Genomic DNA, 23,854 nt, shown 5'->3' with positions numbered 1-23,854 from the left:
TGAAATTTGTGTCAATTTATAGTAACTTATACACATACTTACAGAAGTTAAAGAGCCCATACAAAGAGGAGAGTGAATTGTTCTAAAAACCAGGAATGGAAGTCATTGAAAATAAACACTAAGTATGGCATCAATTTAGAAATCAAGACAAAAAAAGTAAAATACCTTAATCCCAAGTCTGAAAATGTATTGGTTCATCAAGAGACAGCACTTCCTCCAGCACCGACTTCTAGAATTGTATGTGTGTATTTGTGTGTGTGTGTATGAAGAGGGGAATGAATGTGGCTTTAAACACCAAGTGGAACATAATGAGTGAATGAATGAATGAATGAACAGGAGGGATGCCTTGATTGGCTGCTTAGCCTTTCAGCCTGCTTCATAACATGGTTCCATGAGATGACAACAGGTATAGGTCTCTGAAGTGGGCAGAGAATAGAATACAGTTGTTTAAGACGAAAGAATAAACTAGAAAGTTAGTTTGCCTTTTAGCCTCCTCCTCTTTCCCCTTCCAGTTCTCTATCCAACTGAGAGGCATGTACTGTTGTGGTTAAGAGTGTGGATTTCACAGCCAGACCTCCAAGTCCAGCCCTACCTTTTGCTACTCTATAACTGTCAGAATTACCTAACCTCCCATTCTCATATCTGAAGGATAGGAATAATAATGATGCTTATCCAGAAAGGGCTACTGTGAAGATGAAATGAGTGAACACACATCAAATGCAAAAGATGGTGCCTGGCACACACAAGCCAATAAGTTAGCTATTCTTATTATTACTAGAGGGTCCTACCTGTCCTAGGCTTTCAGAACCTCCCTCCGTGGTTTACCATCTGGGCTTGCTCCTGCTTCAGCCACATTCCCTGTTCCAGCTCTTCCTAAAGGCTCTGTTCTCTACCCAAACACCTCCCATTACTTACAAAAGTACTCTTTGTCAATGTTGTCGTTCATGACAGGTAAAATGGGTGCTAACATCTTGGAGGTACTTTTCATTTGCCTAACATGATGATCTAAGAAGGTAACACCAAGAGTTGGGGCAGATATTTTCTATGCACAGCTCTAGGTACCTTCTCCTCTGCAGAGTCAAATGTGACTGAACATTCAGCACTAGAATTTTTTCGAAATAAGTAATGTGGAAATTAATTGCCATGGAAATTTTCAAATTACTCAAGTTTGCACCAAGGAAGTATTCTATTTTACCTACTAAAATGCTTGAGTGTTGTCTAGTCCAGATTTCCTTCCATGAACAGTTCATGTAAGCTAGTGAGAAATTGGCTCCTTTTCTGTGCCATCTTTTAAAAAAAACTGAATGTAATCAAGTTATGGCATTCCCCAATTTCTGTTAACTTTCATCTGGTTTTAATAACCATTCCTCCCACTACTACTGCCAAAAATACTATCTTACCTAATAATAGAGAAACATGTAAATTGACCATACCTCTGCTATGCCCACAGCCAATCAGAGTGAGTATGCAAATTAACCCAACAAAGATGACGGTTAATTTGCATACATACTGGGTCCCAGGAACCTCCTCGGCACCCAGGTCACTCCCAGCGGACCATCGGAGGGGCAGGGGTCCCCCTTCCTAAGCCTAAAGCCTCGGGCGGAGGCTTTAGGCTTGGGAAGGGGCCGAGCTGGCGATGGGAGGGGTGGGGCCCCCTGCCCAAGACTAAAGCCTGGGCAGCCCGAGCTGGCGATCAGAGGGGCGGGGGGTGGGGGGGGGCCGAGACTGGGATCGGAGGGAAGGGGAAAAAATCAATGGAAACATATCCCCAGGTGAGGATAAAAAGAAAAATAAAGAAAGAAATGTCATATCCTATGAAAGACACATCTTGAAAATGCCTAAAGAAGGTTGTCATTTTTTCATGGTGAAGGGACTGGAGTCCATGTTGATGAAAATACCTTGGTGGCTGCGGTGACTGGCAGTGGCTGAAGCAGCAGGGTGATGGGGCTGGTGCCTTCCCCTAATCAGCCCGGTCACCTCCCGCAAAGGGAGGCCAGACTGCGGCTTAAGTCCGCTCCCAACAGAGAGCAGGCCTAAGCCATCAGTAGGACATCCCCTGAGGGCTCCCAGTATGTGAGAGGGGGCAGGCTGGGCTGAGGGACCCCTCCTCAGTGCACGAATTTCGTGCACCAGGCCCCTAGTATGGTATAAGCAATTAGAATGAGTTAAAGAATGTTACAATGAACCTGGCAGATTGCAAGAATTTTATCACCTATCCAGACAGCTGACAATATAATTGGCCCTGACAGGTGGAAAGAACAGCAGGACAACTTAAAATTATTACCTGAAAATGGAACTTTTAAGCAGAAAAATCTAAATTGATTTATATACACTTGGTGGCCACATACCCTGCAGAACATAGGCCCCTATTATGGCTGCCACACTAAGAATGAATCCTAGGACACCGAATCTTTGTACCCATTCTCTCCTTTTCGGGTTCTTGACCCAGTGAAGGAGCTCATGACATTACAATCCTCTTAACTGCCCTTTCAGGTGAGAGATTTTAATTGCAGCCCCAGGACTCGATGCTTCACTCAAGGCAGAAAAGAAACACAATGCATTTTTTCTCACCTGTCCAGGACAAGGTCTGGAGCAAAGATGAGCTTGCCAGGGTGGTCGATGGAGCGCCACATCAGCCCCACCATTAGCACCTCCATCCAGCAGTTCTCCAAGAGCCGCACTTGGTCGTACAGGCTGAGCTCCACAAAGCCTGGGGAAAGCGAGAGGCTGTGAAACACACCCGCCCTCCTCTGCAGCTCCCCGTTCTCTAAGAACAGAAGAGCAACTTCTCAAAAGCTTTGAAAACACAAATATAAGGAAACAATCTATATTTTAAAGATGTGGTTAAATGCTGACCTAGGAAAAAAGTTTTGAACTTAAGGTGTGCAACTCACAATTTTCAGTCCTGAACCCCTTCTAGGGATACATATACTTCATTTAGAATTTATAAAGGACTGTTATCTGGGCGTATACAGCTCCCCAGACAGATGCTAGTAAAAAACAGAAAGCCGGAAACAATCTTTGTTGGTTATATCCCAATAACTCTCCTGCACTGCTAAGAAAGATAGCTCAGACTGCCAGCCCAAGGGACTGCCTGTCTGGCCCAGTCCATGATTGGGGATCGGGGGAGTGAAGGGGATGCAAAGAGAGCAGAACCAGCCCCTGTAGAAAGTTAAAGCTTCAACTGAAAGAATTTTTCCGATTGCTTAAGATTTCCCATCCACTGTTAGAATCACTCTTCTCTGCATAGGAGCGCTGACTCTAGGCTATTCTCTCCTGAAGAGCAAATATAACAACTGAAGCAGGTCCCGACAGCCTGATAGCCATGCATTAGTCAAAGAACTGGAAAGTAAACAGGTATCTCTAGGGAGCTGAGCACTTCAAAAGTAAAGCAGAGCTCGCTGCTGCCTTCTCCACCAGCCATGATAAAAGGAGCCGACGGGTGTAATATAAAGGTGTAATATAAATACAGTCCCCAAACCTACGGCCTTGGTGTGCAATGGGCTCCAGTTAAAAATCCCAGCTCGGCCTCTCCCTAACTAGTTACTTAATATCCTTTGTTTTCTTATAAGCCCAATAGAGGTAGCAATGCCTGCCTCTGAGAATTTCCTACAGGTACAATATCATCATCCTCACTTTACAGATGAGGAAAGTATGGCACAGGGAGCCCCTCTGGTTCAAATCTTTGACAATTATAATGCAAATCTGCACACAGGAGAATTTAATGGATTAATGAATAGGAAGATGGATATATCCTTTCCAAAGCCACATTCTAAGCTCAATTCAGGTTCCTATGATGTGTACACATTCCGATCTCACCCACAGTTATAGACAATAAGCCTACCAAGGGAGACCAAGCTTTTTATACTTGTAGATATTCAACAAGATCAAGGCTAGGTGATATTTCAATATTCTTTTTTTGTTTGGACAATGACTTCATTTAGAATTTATAAATTTATTTATAAATGATATTTATAATATCAGCTGAGAGGCTGGGGGAGGGAGGGATCACACCTTCAGACTATGCCTAAGTTTTCTGAAAACTTTTCAAAATACCAGGCTTGAAAGAGGGTCTGATGTAGTTAGGTTGTGTTATGGCACCAAGAAGCTGCACAAGTCTCAGCAATAATTAATTTCACCCCTGCTCTCTACTTGGGGTTCTGAGAAATAGTGTTTGGAAAATATGTAGAGCAAAAGCTAGAGGAAAGTGCATCAGTATTGTCTCATATGGGAAAGAGAAGAGAAAATAATATAATTCTGGCAAAGGTGATGCTCGACTATCAAAACAGAACTGGAAACCAGAAAATCCTCAGGGAACTCAAAAGCCAACAAATGATCCCAAGAGATACTATTACCCTAGGCCTGGGTCCCATAGCTCTTTACCCCCAAATGCTCTTCCCCCAGTTTCTTAACACTTCCAATCTTTCCAGTTCGCCCAACGTGGCTGCTGCCCCCAAGGCCATGGGAATTGTCCCTAGCTGCTTAGAACTTGGAGAGATCTCATTTTTAGACATCTGTAAAGGTGTGCAAGGAGAAGCCCTTTCAGAGGGTGATAGGCTGCTGCCGGTCTAGATTCATTCAAGTAATGATTAGATGGCAGTTTTAGTACAACGTGGTACTACAGGTATGTAGTACCAAAGGCCTGGGGAAGAGATCACATTTCAGGCTGGAAAACACAGGCTCCAAATGACTACTAGTGAATCATCAAACCCATTTTTAACTTGATGGTATTTCAGGTTTATTGATGATTCACGTTATTTCAGCTGCAAATTTACTCTTGGTCCATAGATATTTATTCAGGTACATACTACTAATTCTTTCTCTACTGGAACAATAGCTTACACATTCCTGCTTAGCATCTGACAAATCTCTTACTTGCATACTGGTCATACTGCACCCACTCCACCTCACCTGCCTACACCCTCCTCTCAACGTGAGGAGTCCACAGCCAGGAGACTGGTCAGTGTGGAGCCCAGATCCCTTCCTTTTAGACCATGTTCAGGTCCCAAAGCCCTCAAATTTCCTGCCCAAATGGCCCCAAGCCAATTTCCAGAGTCTGACTGGTCTCTGCCCTGGTCTATTCTTCCAGACAAGGCATGAGAGGTGACCAAAGGCTAGTGTTCATAGGACAGGGGGACATGCAGGGTTGGGTGTGCACATGGCTAGGTGGGATGCAGCGGGGGATGGGTAAAAAAGAGCTGGGAATAGAATAGAAGGGGCCCTCCCTATGCAAGCCTTATTGCTCTCCCATGTCTGGTACAGAACCCGGAGAAGCCCAAGAATTCTAAACTGGAACCTGGTCACACAGGCCATGTTGAAGGTGTAAATGTCGAGCTAGGAAGAAAGAACCTATTTCATTTACAGGTTATAAATCAAGCTGCCAAACTGTTAATACCGAGACATCTTTTGTGGACCTCCACTTTGTACTCTTGCCCCGTACATGGTAGGGGCAGGCCTTTCTACAAACACACAGAAAGCCAAGACCCAGAGAGCCCTACCTGGAATTTTCTTGGCCCAGCCGATCATGTGCACCAGTTCCTTGTCGGCCAGCTTGGTCAGGGACATCATCATGGAGGCCTCGGTGAAGGGCGCGCTGGGGCGGCTCACCAGCACGTTGGGCGGCTCCGCCTCCAGGAGCGTGAGCACCAGTTGTTCCGGGCTCAGGGCGCTCAACAGTAGCTCCTTCACTCGGATCACGTGTCCATTTTTCTTGGCTTTGTTCAGACAGTGCAGCTGCTCATCGGAACTTTTCTGCCTCCGCACTATGCGGTACCCACACCTTTCCCTCCGGGAGCCTGAAGTGGAGAGCAGATAACAGTGCTTTCTTTCCCCTGTCCCTCCCCCAACCCGGCATTCAAGTTCCCCGAGTAGCCAGGGTGAAAATGAGTCAGTAACATCATTGTAAGACCTGAGTCTATTCTCAGAATGTGTCGTAGAACAGAAGCCAGACTTATTTTCTGGAGCCTGCGGGGCATGTACCATAGATTATTATATTTGTGACTGTATTTGCAAAATCAGTAACATGTATTTCTAGGGACAATAGCCCCGATGATCTTAAGGTCTCCATTTCAAGGTCATCTATGGATACTAAATCCATTTCTCTTTTAAAGAGTGATGACATATCTCAGTTTCCAAACCATGAAATTAGGAATTTTCTTCAAGCAGAAGATGGGGAAAGTTAGAAAATGAACACTGATATTTCCAAACAGTTATCAAACTGTACACTTTTATAATACATTCTTAAAATATTTGCATGCATGTATTTGTGTATCTATATGTATGTGTATATATTCTTTTAAGGCACACCTAAAAAAGTATATTTCAATTATTTGAAAAAAATCTGGAAAATATAGAAGAGCACAAATTTTGGCATGTTCTTTTTTTTTTTAATATATATTTTATTGATTTTTACAGAGAGAAAGGGGGAGGAATAGAGAATTAGAAACATCGATGAGAGAGGAACATCGATCAGCCGCCTCCTGCACACCCCCCACTGGGGATGTGCCCGCAACCAAGGTACATGCCCCTGACTGGAATCAAACCTGGGACCCTTCAGTCTGCAGGCCAACGCTCTATCCACTGAGCCAAATCAGTCAGGGCGGCATGTTCTTTTAATGCTTTTTTACTTTTCCATATTTTAATATATAAAATGATAATCATAATGTATATACTATGATAATCATAATGTATATACTACTTTATAACCTGCTTTTTTAATAAAGATAAATAATTCAAAACTCATATATATATCAAAAGTAACAAAACCTAGTCTACAAATATAAGACCAAAAAGTGATTGAAAGAAAAATAGAAATTGACAAATACACTAATAATGAAATATTTTAACATCTCTCTCTCAGCACTGACAGAGCAGAAATATAGGAGAAAATGTTCAGAAATCAGCTCAATGAACAAAGTTGATCTATAAAAACCCATGGACATTTGCAAAAATTATCACATACTATGTCATGAATAAAATCTTAACCAAAAATGTTCTCATATAGAGCATATTCTCTAAAATGTAACAAAAATAGAAATTAACAATAAAAATATAACTTCCAAACCCCTATAAATTTGAACACAAAAGTATTTCTAAAGATCCATTGGTTACAGACCTATGTGAATTAAAATTAAGAAAGATATAAGTCAGGATGTCATTAGCCTGGGTACAATTTTATATTAATTTTCCCTAAAAGAAAAAATCTAAAAGTTCAAATCTGCAAAATGTCTAGTTTCTATATTACCATTATATTTGTTCACTAAACTCAATTGTCCACATTTTTAAAAAATATGTTCATTAGCAAGTATGAGAAAATTTTAATTATTTGCTCCCAAGAAAATTTATCTGAATTTCCCCTTATCCTTGGCTAGTTGCAGTAGAAGGAAGGACTCCATCCATTCAGAAATATTTGAATCAAACCTATTACTAAAAGAATTACTAGTAAAAGCCTAAAACATATTCATTTTATTAGTAATCATATAGAGTGCTACAGACAGTTAAGATCAATTATTACCCCCATGGTAAAATGGAACAAAGTGTTTGGTTTAAGAAAGTACCTTTCTGCCCTAACTGGTTTGGCTCAGTGGATAGAGCGTCAGCCTGTGGACTCAAGGGTCACAGGTTTGATTCTGGTCAAAGGCATGTACCTTGGTTGTGGGCACATACCCAGTAGGGAGTGTTTCTCTCTCATCGATGTTTCTAACTCTCTATCCCTCTCCCTTCCTCTCTATAAAAAAAGGACTTGTATGCATGCATATTAGCATAACCAATGGACAAAGACACTGGGGTGGTGGGGGCTTGCCCGGGGTGGGAATGGCTGGGGTGGGAATGGCTGGGGCGGGGGGTCAATTGAGGGAAAAGGAGACATATGTAAAACTTTAGACCAAAAAAAAGTACCTTTCTGATCACACATTTCTTTTTTGTAGAGTATATGAGGATAAGGAGTTTACATATAAAGTGAAAGGTTTTGAATCCATACATTCAAATTTATTTGACCAATTTTCACTGATAAAGCACTTATGTACCAGGCCCTGTACTAAGTTATGGGGATTCTAGGATCAATTAAACGAAGCCCTTGACAAGGAACTCACATTTTTCTACCAAGGACATTTCTAGTGTCCTGATTGTGACACTTTAATCTTGGCAGAGTCTCTATGTGCCTGTGAGTGAAGTTAATGAGAAACTACTAAGTGGCAGTGATCATCTACTGTAAGCTTCTATGTGTTGGGCATTGTTTATAGTACATAGATTACCTCATTCTGACAACCGCCCTAGAGGACAGGTGCTGCTACTATCTCCAACGTATAGAGGAATAACCAGGCACAGGAGATTGCAAATCACTCGCCCAAGATATAAAAGCTAGAAAACAGCCAGAACCGGTTTGGCTCAGTGGATAGAGCGTCGGCCTGCGGACTGAAGGGTCCCGGGTTCAGTGAAAGGGCATGTACCTTGGTTGCGGGCCTTTTCATGAAAGGGCATGTACCTTGGTTGCGGGCACATCCCCAGTAGGGGGTGTGCAGGAGGCAGCTGATCGATGTTTCTCTCTCATCGATGTTTCTAGCTCTCTATCCCTCTCCCTTCCTCTCTGTAAAATATCAATAAAATATATTAAAAAAAAAAAAAAAAGCTAGAAAACAGCAGAAGCAGGATCTAAGCCCAATCAGTAGTCTAAATCCCGAGCTGGAGCTTTAAATCGCTAATTTATATCACCTCTCTATCAAATTTCTTTCACGTATATTTCACCTGTATACCTGAAAAGACATCTGAAAGATGCTGAGCTCTTGTCCCAACACAGATCAAGTACATGGCTATTCAGACTGTTTACCTATTCACATTTCAGTGTATCCTTATAGTGAAGCTAGTCTGAAGTTAGTCTAATGGGTATCCTTCTGCCATTTAGACAACTATAGTAATTACCTCAAAAGAAAAGAAAGAATTGGAAATGCAGAAGAAAGAAATTGATAACAGAAGAGACATGACTTCTGGATTAAAAAAAAGGTAAGTGGAATGGTGCAAGAGAATCCAGAATGCATACAGGATCCCTAATTCTCTAAGAGATGATAGAAGGAAGATCATGGGTAGAGGGTTTGGGGGCAGGGTAGACGAGAAAAATGCTGGGAAAGTAGAGAGGCATCGTTTAGAAAATTCATTCCTAATTGTCCTTCTCAGGGGACAGTAAAGGGCCAAATATCCAACTGTTTGTACATTAACCCATCTCATTTCTTCTGTAATCTCCAAAGATATTTTTTTCTTAGAGATTCCCTACCCAGTGACTTTTTGGCCAAATTCAATTCTCTTTTTTCTCATTCTCTTTTCTTCCTTTTTTTTTTTTTTTTAAAAAAAAAGTATTTTATTGATTTTTTACAGAGAGGAAGGAGAGGGATAGAGAGTTAGAAACATTGATGAGAAAGAGAAACATCAATCAGCTGCTTCCTGCACACTCCCCACTGGGTATGTGCCCGCAACCAAGGTACATGCCCTTGACCGGAACTGAACCTGGGACCCTTCAGTCGGCAGGCCGACGCTCTATCCACTGAGCCAAACCTGTTAGGGCTCATTCTCTTTTTCATGAAAGTTTCTAATTACGTACATCTCTATACTCTGAGTCATGAGACTGTACTGTATTAAACTCACAACTGTATGAGATTTTTCAATGCAGGGGGGGGAGAGAAAGGAACACTAAAATTTAGTGCCAGACTCTGTGTTTTCATACATATTCCTCACAAAACTCAATTAAGCAGGTATCTCTGTTTCAGAGATAAGAAAACTGAGGGCCAGAAAGGTGAAGTCATTTGAGCACAGAGTTAGCCAGAAGTGATGAGACAAAAAAAAAAATGAGATTCAGTCTATGGCAGTCGAATCCTCCTGTTCTTCCCACCACATACACTGCCCCCTACAGGTGGAGTGTACATGTGCTGCTACCCTGGCCCTGAACCACCAGGCTGCAGCAATCAAACAGATCCTGGTATATAATAGATCCTATGACTAAATTGTAAATCATGTTTTTAAAAATCTACGCTTACCTTAAAATATTGTTAACTTAAACCATGAAATATTTATTTGCAATCTTTTTTCAGAAAGCAAGGCTTTCTCTTTAAGCACCTCTGCCAAATAAATCACATTATTTTCCTGCATAAGCCATGCCCATGATACACTGACACTGAATTTTCAGTTTCAGCTTCTTTAAAACAGAGCAAAACCTAGGCACTCATAAAGCAATCTGAATTTAGAATCTTTATAGGTTTGTAACTTCCCCTTCAATCTCACCCATACCTACCTAACACAATCACTATCCGTCCTATAATTTATAGTTTTACCCAACACTTTCACAGAAACAACTGTTTTCCCACTCATATTTCATAAACTTTCATTAGATTATAAAATTTAACAATTACGATGAGTAAAAACAGGTGTGGAAAGAAGCCCACTGGTTCCTGACAAGGATATAACTGAAGTGGTGGGAGCAGAAACGTTCGAGTGTTTTAGAGCGGAACCAATATACACGGGGAGATCATGGGCTTTGAGAGGATGTTTTACAGAGGAGACACAAAACATCAGTGCTTCTGGGAAGCCAAAGAACTGTGCTTCAATTAAGAGAGCTTCTGCTGTAACTCTGAACTAGGTGAGGGGTCTTATCTGTTGTTCATATGGAGAAAAACAGGACAGAGAATGTTAAAGAGACAAAGTTACTAAAAGATTTTCAGCCCTAGCCAGTTTGGCTCAGTGGATAGAGTATCAGCCTGCGGATTGAAGGGTCCTGGGTTCGATTCTGGTCAAGGTCACATGCCAGGGTTGCTATCTCGATCCCCAGTAGGGGGCATGCAGGAGGCAGCCAATCAATGATTCTCATCATGGATGTTTCTCTCCCTCTCCTCCCTTCCTCTCTGAAATCAATAAAAATAAAATTTAAAAAAAAAAAAGATTTTCAGATAGGGAAAAGAGAGATTTGTTTTAAAACTTTTAAATAGTTACAAAGAGAGAAATTACAACTAACCACAGGCAAAATTTTGGCTAGCAGAAGAGTAAAAGAAGTACAGGCAGAGTTGGTATGAGTGAATAGAAACAAGCAACTGTGTACAGACAAGTGAATCGAAAGTTAGCCAGGTGGAAAGAACGGGATGCAGGCATTACTGACAGTTGTTATACTAATGTGCTCATTTTCCTTTGTGTGTTTTTTCACTAGTCAATAAGGGAATAAAGAAATTTTCATGCATGTGTATGTGTATGTATGTGTATGTGTGTGTGTGTGTGCATGAAGATATATATATTTACACAGGTATATGTACACATACATATTGTCATAGAACAAAATCTATGCTCTATGTACTTTCCATAGTTTTATCATATTTCTGACTCCTATGCATTTCTTCCCCACTTCTAGAAAGCTATTGGAGGGATAGGCATGAACCTATCTATGCCACCCAAGTAACACAAAATATGCTACTTTCTTGTCAGCTTTAACGTGAGCATTTACCAGACCAGTGGTCGGAAAACCATGGCTCACGAGCCACATGCGGCTCTTTGGTCCCTTGAGTGTGGCTCTTCCACAAAATACCATGGCCTGGGCGAGTCTATTTTGAAGAAGTTTAAGTTTAAAAAATTTGGCTCTCAAAAGAAATTTCAATCGTTGTACTATTGATATTTGGCTCTGCTGACTAATGAGTTTGCCAACCACTGTACCAGACCTTCAACCTTAGACTTTTCAAGGCCTCAGGGAGATGATCATCTAGCCCCTGTGTGAGCACTTCAGTGGCTCGAGTTCCCTAATTCATGTGGCAGTCTATTCTGTTGTTAGACCACTTGGATCACAGAAAGTTTTTCCCTATTTTGGGCCAAAAGCTGCCTCCTGTAACTTGCTCCCACTCACTCCAGCTCTATCTTCTGCAGGTACAAGGAATACGTCAACGTCCCCTCCAATGTGACAACATACAAATACTTGAAGATAATTAACAAATCCTAAATCTCCTCTCACCCAGACTATAGGTCCTTTCAGCTTTCCGCATGTCCCACTTACAATAAAAAGGGAAACGAACACTCACCACACTTCACCATCCCGACTTCATAGCACTTCCGAAGTCGGCAGGCTTGGCAGCTTTTGCGCCGGTTCTTATCTATTGTGCACTGATTTGTAGCTGGACAAATATAATCATTATGTCCTACAGCAAAGCAAAAAGATGAAGGTTATTGTTACAATATGTTCCTGGTCAACAACACTGGTTATGTTAACCAGCTGAGAGATAAGGGACATCTTCTTGACGACACGCACAGGTACAAAGGCCAAGTTCGGCTTCGTCCATGCCTTGTTAGTAAAGGAAACCTAGGAATATTTTAATACCCTACTTTTTTACTAATAGGTTATTCTCTGCATGTACTTAGAATTCTCAAGAGATACATTTAGAAATATTCTCCTTTGGACATGGAAAGTGACACAGTCACCTGGAAGTGATTTGCTCCAAATCACAGAGCTCCTCAAATATCAGGTCACAAATTCAACTGCTTATATTCTTTAACATATATCCCCCTTCGAGATTTAACATGATATTCTTATGGGAATTCATAGTCAAAAGAACTAAACTAGTCAATAAGGGAATAAAGAGATTAGCAAACTAAATAAGAACAAAAATAACTGCTATAACAATGGTTGAAGATTAGATTATTATTCTCAATTCTTCACTCCCTCCCTCAGCCTTGTAACATTGTAGTGTGCTAGAGTGGGCAGAACATACTTCCCCATCAACTGATGATGGACTTGGCCATGGGACTTGCTTTAGCCAATACCATGTTTGTAGATGTGCTACTCCAACAATATGGCTTAGCCTCAAGTCCCCATGAGAAAATGCCTCAGGTAGCCACTAGCCCAAGGACAATGTGGAGAGAAATGGAGCAGATGTGAACTCAATCCAAGCTTTATGAAGAGAGCCAACCTAACCACCTCACAGACCTACAACTAAGGAAAATAATGCTCATTGTAGTAAGATACTAGTTACACTGCAATCTCTGACTAAAGACAACGGTACTTCTTTTAATTCTTTTAAGGAAGAGAGAAGAAAATTTCCATTTCAGAAATTGTTTCAGACGTTACATGGAGGATGGATTAGAGGCAGCACACTGATGGAGGCCAGGACACCAGGTGAGAACCTGCTGTAGCTGTGCAAACCAGAGATGAGGCTGTCCGGACAGCACAATGGTATAGAGAATGAAGAGAGCTATCGGAATCTGAGAGATTTAGGGAATGTAATAGGAGAGAATAGAATTATAATTAAAAAGATGAGAAATAAAAGTGCATAGGATATTTGGGTACCTTATATTTTTTATATCCACATAGCCAAATAGTTTATTGAAATTATTTTTTTTTCATGGTTGGATTATTTTTTTTTATTTTTTTTTATTACATATATCTCCTTTTTCCCCCCATTGACCTTCCCCCAGCCTCCCCTACCCCTTGTCGCATGCCCTCATCCCACTCCCCCCAGTATCTTGTGTCCATTGGTGTGCTTATATGCATGCATACAAGTCCTTTGGTTGATCTATTTCCCTCCCTCCCCAACACTCCCCAGCCTTCCCACTGTAATTTGACAGTCTGTTTGGTGCTTTACTGCCTCTGTTATCTATCTTTTTATTCATCAGGTTATAATGTTCTTTATTTTCCATAAATGAGTAAGATCATGTGGTATTTTTCTTTCATTGCCTGGCTTATTTCACTTAACATAATGCTCTCCAGGTCCATCCATGCTGCTGCAAATGGTGAAAATGCCTTCTTTTTTATAGCAGCGTAGTATTCCATTGTGTAGATGTACCATAGTTTTCTAATGCACTCATCTGCTGATGGGCATTTAGGCTGTTTCCAAATCTTAGCTATGGTGAATTGTACTGCTATGAACATAAGGGGGCATATATTTTTTTCTGATTGGTGTTTCTAGTTTCTTGGGATATATTCCTAGAAGTGGGATTACTGCGTCAAATGGGAGTTCCATTTTGAGTTTTTTGAGGAAACTCCATACCGTTCTCCACAGTGGCTGCACCAGTCTGCATTCCCACCAGCAGTGCATGAGGGTTCCTTTTTCTCCGCATCCTCGCCAGCACTTGTCGTTTATTGATTTGTTGAGGATTGCCATTTTGGAAGGTGTAATATGGTACCGCATTGACATTTTGATTTGCATCTCTCAGATAATTAGTGACTTTGAGCATGTTTTCATATGTCTCTTGGCCTTCCTTCTGTCTTCTTTCAAAAAGATTCTATTTACGTCCGTTGCCCATTTTTTTTATTGGATCATTTATCTTCCTTTTATTAAGTTGTATAAGTTCCCTGTAGATGTTGGAGATTAAACCTTTATCAGTGATAACATTTGCAAATATGTTCTCCCATACAGTGGGCTTTCTTGTTGTTTTGTTGATGGTTTCTTTTGCTGTGAAAAAGCTTTTTATTTTGATGTAGACCCATTTGTTCATTTTCTCTTTAGTTTCCATTGCCCTAGGAGTGGTATCGGTGAAGAAATTCTTTGGCATATGTCTGAGATTTCTCTGCCTGTGGATTCCTCTAGTATTTTTATGGTTTCTCGTCATATGTTTAAGTCCTTTATCCATTTTGAGTTTACTTTTGTGTATGGTGTAAGTTGATGGTCTAGTTTCATTTTTTTGCATGTATCTGTCCAATTTTCCCAACACCATTTATTAAAGAGACTGTCTTGACTCCATTGTATGTTCATGCCTCCTTTGTCAAATATTAATTGAGCATATGGTTTGAGTCAATATCTGGGTTCTCTATTCTATTCCATTGGTCTATATGTCTGTTCTTATGCCAGTACGAGGCTGTTTTTGAGAACAGTGGCTTTGTAATACAGCTCGAAATCTGGTATTGAGATCCCACCTATTTTGTTCTTCTTTCTCAGGATTGCTGTGGCTATTCGAGGTCTTTTTTTATTCCAGATGAATTTTTGGAGAGTTCATTCTAGGTCTGTGAAATATGCCGTTGGTATTTTAATGGGGAGTGCATTGAATCTGTAGATTGCTTTGGGTAGTATGGACATTTTAATGATGTTGATTCTACCAATCCATGAACATGGTATGTTCTTCCATCTGTTTACGTCTTCCTCTATCTCTTTTTTTCAGTGTCCTGTAGTTTTCCACGTATAGGTCTTTTACCTCCTTAGTTAAGTTTATTCCTAGGTATCTTAATATTTTTGGTGCAATGGTAAATGGGATTGCTTTTTTAGTCTCTCTTTCTGTAAGTTCACTATTGGAGTATAGAAATGCCATAGATTTCTTGGCGTTAATTTTGTATCCTGCTACATTGCTGAATTCATTTATTAAGTCTGTTAGTTTTTTGATGGAGTCTTTTAGGTGTTTTATGTACAATATCATGTCATCTGCAAATAAGGACAGCTTTACTTCTTTTCCATTTTGGATGCCTTTTATTTCTTCTTCTTGTCTAATTGCAATGGCTAATACTTCCAGTACTATGTTGAACAGGAGTGGTGAGAGTGGGCATCCCTGTCTTGTTCCTGTTCTTAGGGGAAATGGTTTTAGTTTTTGCCCATTGACTATGATATTGGCTGTGGGTTTATCATATATGGCTTTTATTATGTTGAGGTATGATCCTTCTATTCCCATCTTGCTGAGTTTTTATCAAGAAAGGGTGTTGTATTTTGTCAACTGCTTTTTCTGCATCAATTGATATGACTATGTGATTTTTATCTCTCAATTTGTTTATGTGATGTATCACCTTTATTGATTTGCGGATATTGTACCATCCTTGCATTCCTGGTATAAATCCTACTTGGTCATGGTGTATGATCTTTCTGATGTACTGCTGGATCCGCTTTGCTAGAATTTTGTTGAGGATTTTGGCATCTATGTTCATGAGGGATATTGGCCTATAATTCTCTTTCATTGTGTTGTCTTTATCTGATTTTGGTATTAGGGTGATGCTGGCTTCATAGAAGGAGCTTGGAAGTGTTCCTTCCTCTTGAATTTTTTGGAATAGTCTGAGGATAGGTTTTAGTTCTTCCTTGAATGGTAAAGAATTTTGGTAAAACTCCCCTGTGAAGCAGTCTGGCCCCGGGCTTTTGTTTGCTGGGAGCTTTTTGATGACTGCTTCAATTTCTTCCATAGTTATTGGACTATTGAAGTGTTTATAGATTCTTCCTGATTGAGTTTTGGAAGGTTGTATTTTTCTAGGAATATGTCCATTTCCTCCAGGTTGTCCAGTTTGTTGGAATAGAGTTGTTCATAGTATTTTTTAACAATCCTTTGTATTTCGGTGGGGTCTGTTGTTATTTCATCTCTTTCATTTCTGATTTTGTTTATTTGGGTCCTCTCTCTTTGCTTCTTGGTGAGCCTGGCCAGAGGTTCATCAATCTTGTTTATCCTTTAAAAGAACCAGCTCTTGGTTTTGTTGATCTTTTATATTGTCTTTTTGGTCTCTATGTCATTTACCTCCGCTCTGATCTTCATTATTTCCTTCCTTCTGCTTACACTGGGCTTTTTTTTGTTGCTCTCTTTCTAACTCTTTGAGTTGTAGAGTTAGGTAATTTATTACCATTGTTTCTTGTTTTTTGAGGTAGGCCTATAGAGCTATGAACTTCCCTCTCAAGACTGCTTTCGCTGTGTCCCATAGATTTTGGATTGTTGTGTTTTCATTGTTGTTTGTTGCCAGGATGTTTTTTATTTCTTCTTTGATTTCTCTGGTAACCCAGTCATTGTTTAATAGCATGCTATTTAGTCTCCATGTGTTTGATTTTTTTGGATTGTTTTTATTGTAGTTGATTTCCAGTTTTATGCCACTGTGATCTGAGAAGATGCTCGATATGATTTCTATCTTCTTGAATTTGAAGAGACTTAGCCTGTGACCCAATATATGGTCTATCTTTGAAAATGCCCCATGTGCACTTGAGAAGAATGTGTATTCTACGGCTTTGGGGGGAAATGTTCTGAAGATGTCAATTAATTCCTTCTGGTCTCATGAGTCATTTAGGATTGATGTTTCTTTGCTTTTGTTTAGAGGATTTGTCCAATGGTGATAGTGGGGTATTAAAGTCTCCTACTATGATTGTATTGCTGTCAATCTCTCCTTTGATATCTTCTAGGAGTTTTTTTTATGTATTTGGGTGCTCCTGTACTGGGTGCGTATATGTTTACTGTAGCGAGCCGTCTGGGAAGGCACATGGATACTTTTTTAATTCTTATCAGCTGAGCCCAAGGGCACTGGCAGAATCCTGTTATCAGTACTGATTCCATGTACTTGGAATGAGGAACAAAAAGGACCTTGACCCACCCAAAATAAGGAGCTTACTAAGATCCTGATGAATAGGATTTGGGCACACCCAAAACTCCTTTTTATCATAAAATCCCTTTTGGAAACCAATAAATATGCTGTGTTGTCTGAGGTGAGTGTGACTGTCTCTCTATCAGAGTACAGGAAGCTACCCGGCACCCAGCTTGAATCTATTTCTGTCTCTTGTCTCTTTCTTTCTCTAATTTCTTAACCCCCAGCTCCTCCCCTCAGGAACCTGTCTTTCTCCCTTTCCGTGCAGGACGCGGAAAAGGAAGAAACACCGCACCACAGTTTACCAGAGTTATTTCTTCTAGTTGAATTGCTCCCTTTAGTATTATGAAGTGGCCTTTCTTATCTCTTTTTATGTCCTTCACTCTGAGATCTAATTTGTCAGATATAAGTATTGCTACCCCAGCTTTTTTTTTCATTTCCATTCGCCTGAAAAACATTTTTCCACCCTTTCACCCTCAATCTGTGTGCGTCTTTTTTTCTGACATGGGTTTCTTGTAGACAGCAGATATATGGGTCATATTTTCTTATCCAATCTGTTACCCTATGTGTTTTGATTGGGGAATTTAATCCATTTACATTTCAAGTTATTATTGATAGGTACTTGTTTGTCGCCATTTTTATTCTTTACCCCTGTGTTCCTTCTTCACTTCCTATTTCTGTTTTTTCTTACAGCAGACCCTTTAGCATTTCTTGCATTGCTAGTTTGGTGGTAATAAACTCCCTTAGTCCTTTTTTATCTGTGAAGCTTCTGATTTCACATTTAATTTTTTTAATATATATTTTATTGATTTTTTACAGAGAGGAAAGGAAAGGGATAGAGAGTTAGAAACATCGATGAGAGAGAAACATCATTCATCTGCCTCCTGCACAACCCCTACTGGGGATGTGCCTGCAACCAAGGTACATGCCCTTGACTGGAATCAAATCTGGGACCCTTCAGTCCATAGGCCGATGCTCTATCCACTGAGCCAAACCGGTTAGGGCTCATCTTCAATTTTGATTGATAGCCTTGCTGGGTACAGTATTCTTGGATTCAGACCCTTCCTTTGCATTACTTTGTATATTTCATTCCATTCCCTTCTGGCCTGATGTTTCTGTTGAGAAATCAGTCACTAGCCTGATGGGGGATCCTTTGTAGGTAACTTTCTGTCTCTCTCTGGCTGCTTTTAATATTCTTACTTTGTCGTTGGTGTTTGCCAATTTAATCATAATGTGCCTTGGCATCAGTCTTTTGGGGTTCATTTTGCTTGGGACTCTGTGAGCTTCTTGGATTTGTGTGGGGTTTTTCTTCCCTATATTAGGGAAGTTTTCTGTCATTATTTCTTCAAGCAGGTTTTCTATTCCTTGCTCAGTTTCCTCTCCTTCTGTATCCCCTATTATGTGGATGTTGTTTTGTTTCCTGTTTTCCCAAAGTTCCCTTAGGCTCTCCTCCTGCTTTTTAATTTTTTTTTCTAGAAGCTACTCTATTTGGGTATTTTTTCCTACCTTGTCTTCTAGCTCACTGATGCACAGTCCTCTGCTCTTTCTAGTCTACTCTTGATGCTTTCTATTGAGTTCTTTACAGCAGCGATGTCATTTTTCATTTCTTCTTGGTTCTTCTTCATTTCCTCTTGGTTCTTACACGTATTGTCAAATTCATCTTCCATTCTTTTCAGCCACCTTATGACCATTTCTTTGAATTCTTTCTCTGACAGATTGCTTGCCTCCATTTCATTTACTTCCTTTTCTGGTGATGCCTGCTTTTCTTTCATATGCGGGCTGTTTCATTGTCTCCCCATGATCTCTCTTCTCCGGTTGTCTGGTTATGTAGTTCTCTCTCTCCTTTCTGTGGTGGAGTGTAGAGCTCCTCTGAATCCATGTGCTTGTGCCACTCGGGGACCGATGTTCTCGGGTTTGCAGCTGTTCAGTGGGTGCCGTAGTTGTAGATTCCCTGGGCTTTTCAGGCATCTGATAACATCCACTTTCCCCTTCAAGATGGCGTGGTCACTGTGTCTGATCCCGTCGCTCCAGGAGGGAACCCAGCAGCAGTAGGGGCTGCCTGGTCAGGTGAGCCCCGTCCAGCAGTCCCCCATCGTCTCCTGGAGTATAGCTGTCCCTCAACTCACCAACAAACACTCCCTGTGTGACCCTCAGCTGTTCTTTCTATCTGCTCCAGGACAAGGCTCGGGACACATCTGTCTATTCCGTCGCTATTTTGTCTCTCCTCGGTACCTTATTTCTTAATTGTGTCTTTCTAATAAACAATATGGCCTGAACTTCTTACATTCAAGCTACAATGGGCCACAATTTCAACATGGGAAATGGATGAGTCTCAATGATAAATTAAATGAGCAAGTCATAAAAGAAACAAATCACAAACAAAACATAAAGGAGAAGATTCCATTTATGTAAAGTTCAAAAATAGAGAAAACAAAACTGCATTGTTGAGGGATGTATGCTTAAGTGGTAAAATCAAGGCAAGAAAGGCAGACGTTAGGATTGTCTTACCTCTGTAGGAAGGGAAGGAGCTGTGACTAGCAGGACCATCCAGAGGACTCTGAAGATATCCTACTGGTATTTCATGACCTGAGCACTAGTTACACAGGAGTTTGTATTCTTTAAACAGGATATAAATAAATACTGGAATAAATACATTCCTTAACTCTATCCTCTGAGAGAGCCTGGAAGTAGGGACATCCAAGAACAATGAGCGAACTAGCACCCAGATCTTGGTTTATAAATATCATCTTCTTTTAAGAAGAAATGGGGCTCTTTGGAGAAAGTTTATTTCAGGACTGGGACAGAGACAGTACAATATGAACCTGAAACAGCTTGTTGTGCTGGGAAGTAAATAAGTGCCCAAGAGTTAATGGGGGTAAAAGGAGGGATATTTGTAATACTTTCAACAATAAAGATATTTTTAGTGCCCAAGAATTATGGGTACATCACACACACACAACACACACAACACACACACACACACACACACACACACACACGAAAAGTAAAGCAAACAAACTCATAGACACAGACAACAGTATGGTGGTTACCAGAGGTAGGGGGAGATAAAGAGAGTAAAGGGGGCTAAATATATGGTGATGGAAAGAGACTAGACTTTGGGTGGTGAGCACACAATGCAATATAAAGATGATGTATCATAGAATTATATACTTAAAACTTATGTAATGTATTAACCAATGTCACCCCAATAAACTTAATTCAATAAAAAAAGAAAGTGACTTCAGCAAATTTGGGCTGGCCAGGGAGGAACAGCATGGCAAGGACAGGTGAGGTGATGGCCCAACTGGCCTTGAAAGCAGGTGTGCACAATTTGAAATTGATTAAAAAGGTGATTTTAAAAAACTACTCAGCCCAACAGGAATTTGGAGGCTGGAAGGGAAATAGTCTAAACCCAGACAAGGAAAACAAGAGGATTGTGGATGGAGGCTCCACTCGTTCAGGACAAGACAGGCCTCTAGATCAATTCTCAAAGCCCACTGGAGTTGGCTTTTTCACATTTAATTTTTGACCATTTCCATAGATGTATCTATTCTCTCTTCCTCCGGAGCCAGCCCACCATCATGTCTGTTACTCATGCTAGATATTAAACGTAAGTCAAAGGAAGAAAATCTTTGCAATTCCTAATGAACACACATTTTTTTCCCCAAGCTTTATCTTGACAAGAGTTGTAACTAGATGTCTTCTCCCAAGAAGATGGTGATGGATAATTGTAAGGCAAGACCCATTTGAGTCCTGGGGTTCTGAGGTGGAGATCCACAACTTATGAAGTGCTTTAAACTTGAAACAATCCACCCCACCCCCAAACACACATGATCCTCTAAACCGCTCATCAAGTACTTTGTGTATAAGAGGCCAGTGGTGAAATTTTTGCCAGGTCATCTGCCAAACTATTTGAAAGCAAAAGTGGAAAACTCAAGAAACAACTAACAATATTCTTGTACCTTGAATGCTTCTTTTAAAAAAGGCCTTACATCCTTCACATGACCAGACTCCATAGTGATATCCTGATGCGTAGTCACTGCAGACAGCACAGACGTGGGCATCCCTCTTTGAACTTGGACTAGTAACAGGGCTGGCACAACTGCTCCCACTAACCTTCCTTTTCAATGTCTCTCTGGAGGCAAAGAAAATATTCTTGTAAAAAGCATTAAAGGGAAAAGAGAGACTTTCTAGGAAAACACAAAAACACAGCATGCAGCATTTATCTCTTTGCCCTCCGGGGTTCATAAACACTAAATTATGATTTCACTTACAAGATAAGGAGGATCCAAATTGAAAGTAGTGTAAAAATTTCTTTTTCAAACCCAAATCACTTCATCTGAAGAAAAGTGATATAAATGGTCATCATTGTGAGTTCTCTCCACAACACAGATCTACAAACTCAACTTTTAATGAGAACTCGAGTATTAAAATGGCTATTCTAGAATATCATGTTCTAGGTGCTCTAAGTAATCAATGTGACTAATAAAAACCTCACATAATGTATATCTTTCTTCTCACAAAATCATGAAGCAATCTGAATAATGCCCATTAACTACAGTAAAGACTAGATTTACCTGTTTAAAGGTAAGGTGTGTTCTAGTGATCTTGCTTCACACCAAGGACTCTTTTGAGGTTCTGCATACAGAACTGAAGACTGGCAATGGATGGCTAAAGGAGAGAGGTGTCCAGGATTTGGCCACAGCATGTTTGGGCTTGTGGTCTGTCGACCCGGTCCGCCCTCCGAGTTACTGACACTGCTGGGAATACTGTAATTCATCACACCCGGGCTGTAGAATGTCATGGCTGAGTATTCATGGTGGCTCTCTACATAGGAGGAAGGTATGTATATGGGGCCGTGCTCCAGGGGAAGGATGGATTGACTGCAGTTGTAGGAGGCAGGAGAGTTAAGGCTAGATGGTGAGTTTTTGATATCCATGTCTTGAATAGGTAACATCTGAGAAAACTCCTTGTGAGAAGAGCCACATAGGGACATTATAATGGTCTCAGTCTCATGGGCAGGTATACTGGCTGTAAAGAGTAACAAAAGACATTTCTTAGTCAGAGATACAGGCATTAACTATTTAAAATGTTTAAGCATTTTTATTAAACACACACACACTAGTATGAGCTTAGAAAAACATCCTGAAAGATACACATGAAAATATTAACCTCAAAAGGATGGAAATGTGAAGCAAGGGACTCCCATTTTCCCCTTCATTCACTTCTTTATTGTTCTTGTTGGTAACCAGAAGAATTTTTACCATGGGAATATGTTATAAAATTAAAATTCATTTAAATTATATAAAAATTACTGTGTGTTTTTTTTTTTAACCTGGAACAAGATAAATTGTTATGGAAAATTAATCAAGAATAATCAGGGAACCCGAGAATGAGCACATCAATGAGCAGGGCCAATAATAAAGAACAAGGAATCACCAGACCAATGTAACTGTCAGTTATCAGTTTATTCAGCTTCTATATATGCTCCCTTACAACAATTGAGTTCCCATAGCATTTAAAATGACCCAATGCTAAACTTTCTCAGTAGAGGGCGCTGCAGGGACACGGCAGGAGGAAGAGGATGCTGTGATTTCTGGCCCACTCCTTATTTCCTATTTGTGTTCATGACAAAGCCCATTCCAATTATCTTTAACTAGAGGCCCGGTGCACAAAATTTGTGCACGGGGCGGGGGGGTGTCCCTCAGCCCAACCTGCACCCTCTTCAATCTGGGATCCCTCTCACAATCCAGGACTGCTGGCTCCCAACTGCTCGCCTGCCTGCCTTCCTGATTGCCCCTAACCACTTCTGCCTGCCAGCCTGATCACCCCTATCCACTCCCCTGCCAGCCTGATTGATACCTAACTGCTCCCCTGCCAGCCTGTTTGCCCCTAACTGTCCTCCCCTGCAGGCCTGGGTCCCCTCCAACTGCCCTTCCCTGCAGGCACGGTCGCCCCCAACTTCCCTCCTCTGCCGGCCTGGTCACCCCTAACTGCCCTCCCCTGCAGGCTTGATCGCCCCCAACTGCCCTCCCTTGCAGGCCTGGTCCCTTCCAACTGTCCTCCCCTGCTGGCCTGATTGCCCACAACTGCCCTCCCTTGCAGGCCTGGCCCCTCCCAACTGCCCTGCCTTGCTGGCCATCTTGTGGTGGCCATCTTGTGTCCACATGGGGGCAGTCATCTTTGACCACATGGGGGCAGCCATCTTGTGTGTTGGAGTGATGGCATATTACTCTTTTTTTTTTTTAATATATTTTATTGATATTTTACAGAGAGGAAGGGAGAGGGATAGAGAGCCAGAAACATCGATGAGAGAGAAACATCGAACAGCTGCCTCCTGCACACCTCCCACTGGGGATGTGCCCGAAACCAAGGTACATGCCCTTGACCGGAATCGAACCCGGGACCCTTCAGTTCGCAGGCCGACGCTCCATCCACTGAGCCAAACCGGTTTCGGCCATATTACTCTTTTATTAGATAGGATTGTCCCCTTCATCCAATTACCTTTAATCACCAAGGCACACTGGTTTTTTTCTCCACCATGCCTTTTCCCATGCTGTCTTTTTGCCACCATCTGAGCAAGCTCTCTTA

At 41.0% G+C, this 23,854-nt stretch overlaps 1 protein-coding gene across 2 annotated transcripts in view; it reads right to left on the bottom strand.

Annotated features, from left to right (window-relative positions):
• ESR2 (estrogen receptor 2) overlaps window positions 1-22,259 on the bottom strand; it is a gene marked incomplete at both ends in the record, with an annotated part of 43,188 nt that extends 20,929 nt beyond the window's left edge. The window contains 5 exons of one of the 2 annotated variants that reach the window (XM_080686290.1): window positions 2,572-2,710; window positions 5,499-5,795; window positions 12,039-12,155; window positions 21,226-21,398; window positions 21,841-22,259. In XM_080686290.1, coding sequence (XP_080542416.1) covers window positions 2,572-2,710; window positions 5,499-5,795; window positions 12,039-12,155; window positions 21,226-21,398; window positions 21,841-22,259 — 1,145 coding nt within the window. The remainder of the gene's footprint in view (window positions 1-2,571; window positions 2,711-5,498; window positions 5,796-12,038; window positions 12,156-21,225; window positions 21,399-21,840) is intronic. The other variant, XM_080686291.1, reaches the window with a different exon arrangement.
• Window positions 22,260-23,854: the final 1,595 nt, after the last annotated feature.

This window comes from Plecotus auritus, assembly GCF_963455305.1.
Source record: "Plecotus auritus genome assembly, chromosome: 1".
Taxonomy (NCBI): Eukaryota; Metazoa; Chordata; class Mammalia; order Chiroptera; family Vespertilionidae; genus Plecotus; species Plecotus auritus.
Note: the sequence above shows the minus strand (reverse complement) of the source record. Positions and strands in the feature narration are given on the sequence as shown.